This window comes from Argopecten irradians, chromosome 3 (genome assembly GCF_041381155.1).
Source record: "Argopecten irradians isolate NY chromosome 3, Ai_NY, whole genome shotgun sequence".
Lineage (NCBI taxonomy): Eukaryota > Metazoa > Mollusca > Bivalvia > Pectinida > Pectinidae > Argopecten > Argopecten irradians.
In genome coordinates, this window is record NC_091136.1 from 43,236,022 (window position 1) to 43,244,575 (window position 8,554).

The window sequence follows — 8,554 nt, forward strand, 5'->3', positions numbered from 1 at the left end:
GAACCCAAGTCTGCATTACTACCCAGTGTTTAATGACTCGGTTACATACGGGAATATTATACCATTGTACAGGGACAATTAATTAAGTAACATGGAGCCACTGCTTATAAGAAGGAAGATTCAAATGGCATAGTACATGTACTATATGTATCTAATTTTAGGTGATCCTTGATCAAAGCGTCAACGTAAAACTATTTGCATTTGCAAAACAAAACTTGTCTCCCAATTTGAGTTATTTGTCCATCAATTTCAGTTTTCATTTCACAATCTGTAAGACATATAAGCGACCTGATCAAATTCTTCATATGTAGATTATACCGTATGGTCTATATGGAAAAAGTTCATCGACATTAAAAGAATTTTCCATGATAATTTTCGATTATTATTTTTTATAAGATAACCTTATTAACATTCTCAGATAATCTGTCTTCGGGTTACATGTATGTTATTTTTTCTAAAAACAGCTTCATCTAAAATTCCTGTAAAATTTACCTCCAAATAACCAGAATATGGCTGCACGTTGTCAGTAAAATGTGACCGGGTTGGGTGTGCTATATCGGTGTCTTCGAAGGCATGCTTCAATGAGAAGACAGCAATATCAAAATGGCAATAGGTTTACAAGGAGACACGTCACGAATATACCACAGCCCCCAAAGCATATGCATCACACACCCGCAACATTTTCCATACATGGGAGCCGGTCCTTAAATGACCAAGAAAAAAATAATCTAATAAATCAAACCAAAACCAGACTATGAGGTTAATTTCAAATGAAGCAAACTTCTTGTCAGTTCCAAGCGAATTTCATGTCAAATTGACCTGAAAAAAGCTTCATGTCAAGTTAAATAAATTTCTTTACTTGGAAATCAGGTCTTTATCTGGTCATTTTCGGACAAATTTGGCCTGAATTTGTTTTATGTGAAAACTCTGATTTCATTTCACATGAAGAGACATTTCGACTGTGTATCAATGTTTTTTACAATGAAATCTTTCTATGTCCATTACTTTAAGTCTCTTGCGAAAAGGTACCGAGCTTATCCCTTAAGTGATTTTTTTTTCTTTCTGAAAATTTCTGAATTTGTACACGTACTAAAACAAATGCAATTTGAATATCCATATACAGATATACTTTTTAATATTACATGTCAGCGCGCAAAACAGACTAATGATATGTTCAGCTCTGGTACCTGTTCTTCAAAGGCGGTTTGATTGAAATACGAATATGAGAACAATAAGGGCACGTGCCACTATAGAACAGCATATGTTCCCATTGTGTATGGTTGTGTGGAACTGTCAAGTGGTGAGGAGACCTTATAGCTAATGTCAAAATCACACTATGGGCAGTATCTACGATTTTGTTCCTAACAACTTAAACCATTCAACAGCAAATTCCCAAAAACTGATGAAATAAGGACAATGCAATTATTTCAGTTAGAATCTCTATTAATCTTCCAAAGACAAATATGAAAATAAAGCTCAAATAGAAGAAAAAAAGCAACAATATCCTGTTTCATTCCTACGATAATCAAACATGCCTTACGAAAAGTATAGGATGTCTCTGTTGAAAATAATCATGTTTTTAACAAAAGGAATTATGCATGAATTTCTCTGAAAAAAATGTGTAGTTTCAGATTTTGAACAATGAGTATATATCCAACATTTTAACCTAACCATTATTACTAGTAATAAAAATTGTTTAACCATTATGAGGACGTGTAACAGTACAAACTTTCTCTTGTAAAAATATCACGTTACCACGCAGAAATGGTTAGTATTAATTCGGCAACTCAACCTATGGATTTAAAGAGACACGTTATAGAAAACCACTGGGCAGACCAATGGCGGAATTTGTTGAATCATCCTGACACCTGGCTGTATGCCAGACCGATCTGGTGTTTTGAAGTTCAATATAATGTCGGTGTGGGCTGTGGGTGTCTCGTAGCAGTTTCTTCTTCTCCATTATACAAAAGGATGGTGTGGCGAACGGAAGGTAATCTTTTATGATTATTATCACTTTAACACCTTACAACTATATTCATTAACTAATGACAACGGTGTGTTTATATTGTATAAAATGAGTAAACCGACTACATTTACATTTAGTTATGTAGTTTATATCGAAACTTCGTGTGCAGTAATTTCTCGAGATATCAAATTAGTCCTAAAGAAACAATTACTTGATTTTATCCGAAAACAATAATGCATTTGAAAGATTGCTCAAATATCGTCTTCAAATTTTCACTTTTGAAAAAATTGATATTCTGACTGACAAAGAAAATCGTATAAGAATGTCTATATAAGCTCACCAAGTTTCCATATAAAGCTTCATTGTATCAAATTAATCAACCAATGTTATATTCCATTATCTCTATTGGTGACTGCCTCACGATAGGTATATCTAATTATATGTGATAATTGGCTATTTAAATTAATAACGACGAGATAGGAGTTGGAAAGGAATCAAAATCACCCAGTGTGTCTTTGTCATCAAATACTCAATTTGAATGGCCTTGATGTGTACCAAAGTTTACAGCGGGTTCTACTTACTACCACTTACAGGGGAGGGACGAGGTATACATATCGGGGCGAAAACGATTCTAATCATGTTACAATACTTTAACTAGGTATTGCAATGACGGATGGTGTAATTAACGGGGAGTTTTTTGTTGGTTATTTACTATTCTTTCTTTCAAATTTTACTTATTTATCAGTGATACAGTATGTGACAATCCAATGAATAGTTTATTGCTAAATTAGAAATGATTCATTACTGAAATATCTGTTGTAGAGAGTAGCAGACAACAAAAGGAATGACTACTCCTCCTAATGTCAAGGCAGTGAGATTCAATGAGGAAGTAAAGGAAACAGAACTAACAGGGAGATGGAGTTTTCTCAGGTATGTCATTGTCCTACTGTGACATAGTCCCCCTTCCATCCCCTTATATGCCATGGCCAGTGCCCCTTCCAGTTTCCCTCTTTACTTCCCTCTTATAGCGATACATGCATCACATTTGGAATTAAAGTAGAAGTGTTACATACCACATGTAACTCATATATCTATGTATGTAATATATGATTTCTTTGTTGCATTGTTTATAAAAGTGTTTTTTTTTTCTATTTTTTTCCCTCTTTTTAATGTAATTCCTATTATTTCATGCGTCAGTGACATTGTAAGAAAGCATTCTCATTGCAGTGCAAGGAGTTTCTGCACAGATCTATAACATTTTGCCTATATTGATAGAGGTTAGGTATGGGTTACTATTTTGAAATTTAGCTAGTGATTGGTTTAAAAAAATATAATAATGTCTCTATACACATCTGATGATTATTCCTGATTATTTTGACCCTCTCAAACTATTTTTTTCGATATAGATACTGACATATAGTTTAGACAGATGAAAAGTAATATACATAATAATCAGGATTAATACCCTTGAGTAAGTTTAATGAAGTGAGACGACCAGGACATTGGTTGATATAACATCAATTACATAGCCAATATTTACCTAAACGAAAAATGAGTAGACATATTTTTATAAGTTCAATATCTTTGCAATTTTACAGAAAATCCTTAAAATCCAGTTTACAGTTTAGATAACAGTTCATGTCAATTGCCAATGGTTCGTGTATTCCTATAGCTCCTTCTTCATCACGAATCCTAGAAGATAGGAAAAATGCTATACCGATTGCTTTGCTTAAGTTTCATTTAACCTGTCATCCTATCAACAGCTAATTCCATTAAAGATGTTCCATCGCCGACAAATGGTATTTTTTTCACCATCAAAAACAGGAGCAGACGATTTAGTATTTTTCTCCAGTTACAAAAGTTACTTACTTTACACCATTACCACCATTGAAAAGTTTGAGCTTCTAATTTTACTTCAAGTTAAAAATATGAAAAATAATTAATTGAATCCCGAAAAAAATCCGTGGCACTATACCCTATATGGAATAAAGTACTGGTTGCGCATGCACCAAAGACAAAATAAGTTATTTTATATTATTTTTGTGTTAATTGGACATATATATCACACGATAAAACGTCATTTATAAAAAAATAAAATATCATTTATGCTCTGTCGGCGGTGGAGCATCTTTAAAAGACAGACATCTCTGCATGCAACGTACCTACCTGCGTTGAGTGTTTGTGTTTTATGCGACTGCAGTATACTAACAGTTCTCCTGCTGAAGCAGTGACTATTTGCTATTTGAAGCACAATGCCAAGGAGAAGGATGCACAACTCGGTTGCCTTTTGACCATAGTGCTTTGACATGTTATTTTAGCAAAATAATAGAAAAAAAACAACAGTATAATGATTGAATAACAGAGTGGTAAATCCAAGATTATTGATATTTATGTTGTGAGGAAATAATTTATTTCGGTGAGCTTCTTTACAAAGAGATATTGGAACATCTTAATCAAGAAAAATATTTAACCAAGGCCCTGAGGAAATACAGTCGTGTGGGAATAAATCGTTATCTACTAGCTTTATATAGATACAGGCGTGATATATATTTCAACAAGCAACTGATTCTGTAATGCCCCGACTGATAATCATATACTCTATGTAATAATACAGGTCGGCTGGCCAGATAAACCCCTTCACACATGTATGTTAAGGTGTCATTGTGTCAAGCGATTGTATCAGTATACTGGTGTATTATGATATCAATAACTACCAACGGTCTATTACACATGTTGTCCACCGACACAATGTACAACTAGTGGTGCAATAGTCAGATATGTTATATTGTAACAGTCAGACATTATTGGGGTATAGTATATAGTCATATTTAATCACAACACAAAACCTACATGGATAGAGGAATCAACAATCAAATTGTGCATTATTACAAGCGATAAGAATAAATGGCTAAAAGTTCCAACACGTAATATCGAGATGGGAGACTTAAAAGAATTTCGAATACGACCGAACTCAGATTAAATTAGAACTACAATATCATACTAGTAAATTCCTACTATTTTCCCAAAACAGACAAGATATGGGCATTGAAGACGATGGGCAATAAATAGCAGTTGATGATGGACACGAACCCAGCATACCAATTTACAATTGACTCCATAGACATTGTATACTATTGTAATTTATCTTAAAATTCTATAATTGAATAAAGTACGTGTGGAAACTCAGAGCAGATTCAATTTCTGTTTAACAGATACCTCCTCACACTTAACGACGAGCTGAACCTTCAGATAGTGGCGGATACTTTAGAGGACAGAGGAGCACTGATCCCGTCACAGAAGGAGGCGATCCTACAGCAAACATCCGACCGAGAGAGGACCGAGAAATGCCTGGAGCTGGTGAGGAAGTCTGGTCCTAAGTCTTACACTCTGTTGTGTGAAGTATTGAAGGACTGTGGCTACAGCAATCTCGTAGAGTCGCTCAAAGCAGAGCACGGAGAAGACAGTGAATGTACGTACGAGTATAATTGCTAAAACACAGTATTGTATTTGAAGGGCACTAATTGAGACAAATTTACAACAAATTAGGTACAAATGTGCAAAACGTTAAATAAAGATATTTTGCTTCATAATGGAAGTCAATTCGAATAGAAGACACACAAGTTTACATCCATTTCATTTCCCTTTAATTCTGTTCCTATCGATTTCATTTTGTCCTCCATTCAGTTACTTTATTTTCAGTTGAGATTTATTTTCTTTGGTAGCAACAAACTTATTCTACGTATGTCTTAGTCAATAAGTTTCAAACTGGTTTGCCATCCAACACACAGTGATTTTTATCAGTTGGCAAAATCCGTACACATAATTTGGACAATTTCGTTTCCACGTTAAAATGAAAATTCTGTTATTGTGACTTGTTTGTAGCGGATGCTCTTCCTGCAACTTTTAATTTTGGGTACTAACTTATACACAGCAGTAGAATAAACATGCAATTGCTCTCTTTTCAGATAACGAGGAGTCGGAACAGCTCTTGTTGAATATCAAAGATTTAGAGGTATGCATTGCAGATATTGATTTCTGGGTAACGCTGACTAACTTAAATATCTTTTAGATTCGAGGAAACAAAACATTGTTCATTAACTAGAATACACCGTCAAAAGATCGTTCACTGACTCTAGAACAGGTTCGGTAGAACAAACTTTACATAGTTTATGTCAAAGAGATGTTAACCCAGTATATTGTAGGATTTGGTTCAATTTCATTATCTTCTAATTTTGCAGATCTCGAACATAACGTTCACACCAGACATAGGAACAACACCATCCGGAGATCTTTCAGTGGTGGGAATGAAAATGTCGTTAACCGATCTGGCCAAAGATACTAAGGCATCACAAAAGGACATCGCCATTGTGATGCAAAAACAATCTGACTTAGAGCAGCATCTCCAGGAAGTAATGAAGTCACTAGATACTGCCAAAGAGGCACTAGCGCGTGAACGCGAGGAGAAATTACAGCTCCAAGAGCAGCTCAGTGCCAGAACTGACGACTTGGAAGATATGCAGAGAAAATATCGCGAGCTACAGAAGGCAATGGGGAAACTGAAAGAAACGAACAATAAGTATCACGAAAAAGTGACAAAACTACAAATTGACAATGAAGAGTTACGCAAAAGTACAAAGGATAAAGGGAACTTGCAGATTGAACTGGAATCGAAAAAGGAAGAGATAACGTCGCTGAAGAAACAAATCGAGGAACAAAAACTTCAGATCACAGACCAGCAGTCCTTAATCAGCGATCGGCTCGGAGTAATCGATAGCTTAGCAACTGAACACCAAAAGTTGAGTGATGGACAATCAAAGCTTGAAAGTTTGATAAATCGACAAAGTGAACAAATCACGACTTTACTGACTGAGAAAGAGGAGTCACAGGTACATCTGTCTAACCAGCAGCAGCAACTCAACTTCCAACATAACTCGATACTGATGCTGCAGGAGAGCATGGAGAAACTGCAGCAGCAACTAGAGACCCAGGCCGAGCAGAACGTTATAGGAATATACCCGTCGGAGCAGCATCACCGCCCCAGGCGTGGGGCACCCACCAAACAGCCAGTCTACTACAGACCCTTCAACTCTACCGGCAAGCCGGAGAACTCCAAGAACGCTTTCTGGAAACATCCACAGGATAGCAACAGAAGCAGGCATAAATGATGGTGTCACTAGGGACCTAGTTGTTTTTATTTCTAATATACTCCCTTTTTGTTAACTTATTCAAATCCGTTTCTTTATATGAATAAGCACGAAAATGCTCACTTTAATTCCTTTGAAAAATTAAGAAAGCCAATATTTTGCTATCAGTGCAAATATATGAATATTTTGTTGTTTTAAAAGTGTGAATTTCATATAAATAAAAAAAATGGAAGAAATACCAGACTTATATGATACCTTAAAACATGTTTTCGACAGAAGCGAATTTTAACCTCTTTTTGTATTAGAGATTTTATCGTGTGCGTTTTTGATGGCAATACACAGTACAATCACAATGCAATTTCAACAAAGCAAAGATTTAATTACAAATTAATTTGTCTTTTTATAGCAAAACATGAATGACTTGCTATCTTGGTATGAGCGTAAAATATAAGTAAATGTTGGGATATGACTGGGAATATCTTCATACCTATGGTCATATTGCAAAAAGGAATGTCAATCACAATTAAGTCATTTAAATTATGATGTCATAATAACATCAAAAAATTACTGTCAACCGTTTTATTTTGGCATGCTTAATACAAGTATTTCTCATCTTCCTTCTATTTAACATATTTGCATAGCAAATACATGTACATTTAAGATAAAGTGCAGCTCTTGATGGCCTGTGCATTCATATACATGTAGTTATTACAATTATTCCTGAAACATTTGAATTCATGTGTGACCTATCTCACAAAATTATTTAAAAATTTGGATCTTGTAAAAATACATTGTTTTACAGTAGGTAATTATTGGATTTAGTCTTTTCTCAGTGAAAAATAAACAAGAGGCCCAAGAGGCCTTGACGGTCACCTGAGTGTTGATACAGAAAGAGCAATGCAAAGATGGTTCAAATCTGTAAAAAAGTATTTACGAATTAGAATAAATTTTTAAGTTGAACCTAGTATTAGAATTTTTTATTTTTTGTTCTTCATTTTGATAGTTAGTGTATTATGTTACCCAACCTTATGCTTAAAATTCCAATTTGCTATGATGTGTTAAAAAAACAAAACCAAACTAGAAGTCAGTTAGTGTCAGTGATTTTATAAATATCACTTTTTAATCTATGAAGATTATTTGGTTCCATCAAACCTGTGAATTCAGAAGAAGATTTTTGAAATTTTAGCCATTTTGATTCGTTTTGACCCCGCCCCTCTGGTCACTGGGGTCAGCAAGGACCAATATTGATATGGTGTTAAAAAGCTATTTCAGGCTAATAATTCTAACCCAGTTTGACTCATTTCCTATTATAACTAAGGAAATAATGTTCATAAATGTGTTTTTCCTATATATACTATAGTAAATTTGACCCCCTCCCCAGGGGAAAATCTGAGATCCCAGGGCCATGAAATTCACAAATTTTGTTAAGGGCCTTAAGGCCTCC

General features: G+C 34.8%; 1 protein-coding gene across 1 annotated transcript; it reads left to right on the forward strand.

Moving 5' to 3' along the window:
- The first annotated feature begins 1,831 nt into the window (after positions 1 to 1,831).
- LOC138318690 (ankycorbin-like) lies at positions 1,832 to 8,075 on the forward strand. The gene is made up of 5 exons (XM_069261304.1): positions 1,832 to 1,990; positions 2,789 to 2,896; positions 5,179 to 5,435; positions 5,932 to 5,978; positions 6,205 to 8,075. The coding sequence occupies exons 2-5, from the start codon at positions 2,811 to 2,813 to the stop codon at positions 7,129 to 7,131; spliced, it is 1,317 nt and encodes a 438-aa protein (XP_069117405.1). The 5' UTR covers positions 1,832 to 1,990; positions 2,789 to 2,810; the 3' UTR covers positions 7,132 to 8,075.
- Positions 8,076 to 8,554: the final 479 nt, after the last annotated feature.

What these genes read in the sequence shown, in the direction of transcription:
- LOC138318690 (XM_069261304.1), top strand. Translation starts at nt 2,811, where the DNA reads ATGACTACTCCTCCTAATGTCAAGGCAGTGAGATTCAATGAGGAAGTA. An exon ending in GCACGGAGAAGACAGTGAAT is followed by an intron (nt 5,436 to 5,931) that starts GTACGTACGAGT and finishes CTCTCTTTTCAG; the next exon opens with ATAACGAGGAGTCGGAACAG. An exon ending in TGAATATCAAAGATTTAGAG is followed by an intron (nt 5,979 to 6,204) that starts GTATGCATTGCA and finishes CTAATTTTGCAG; the next exon opens with ATCTCGAACATAACGTTCAC.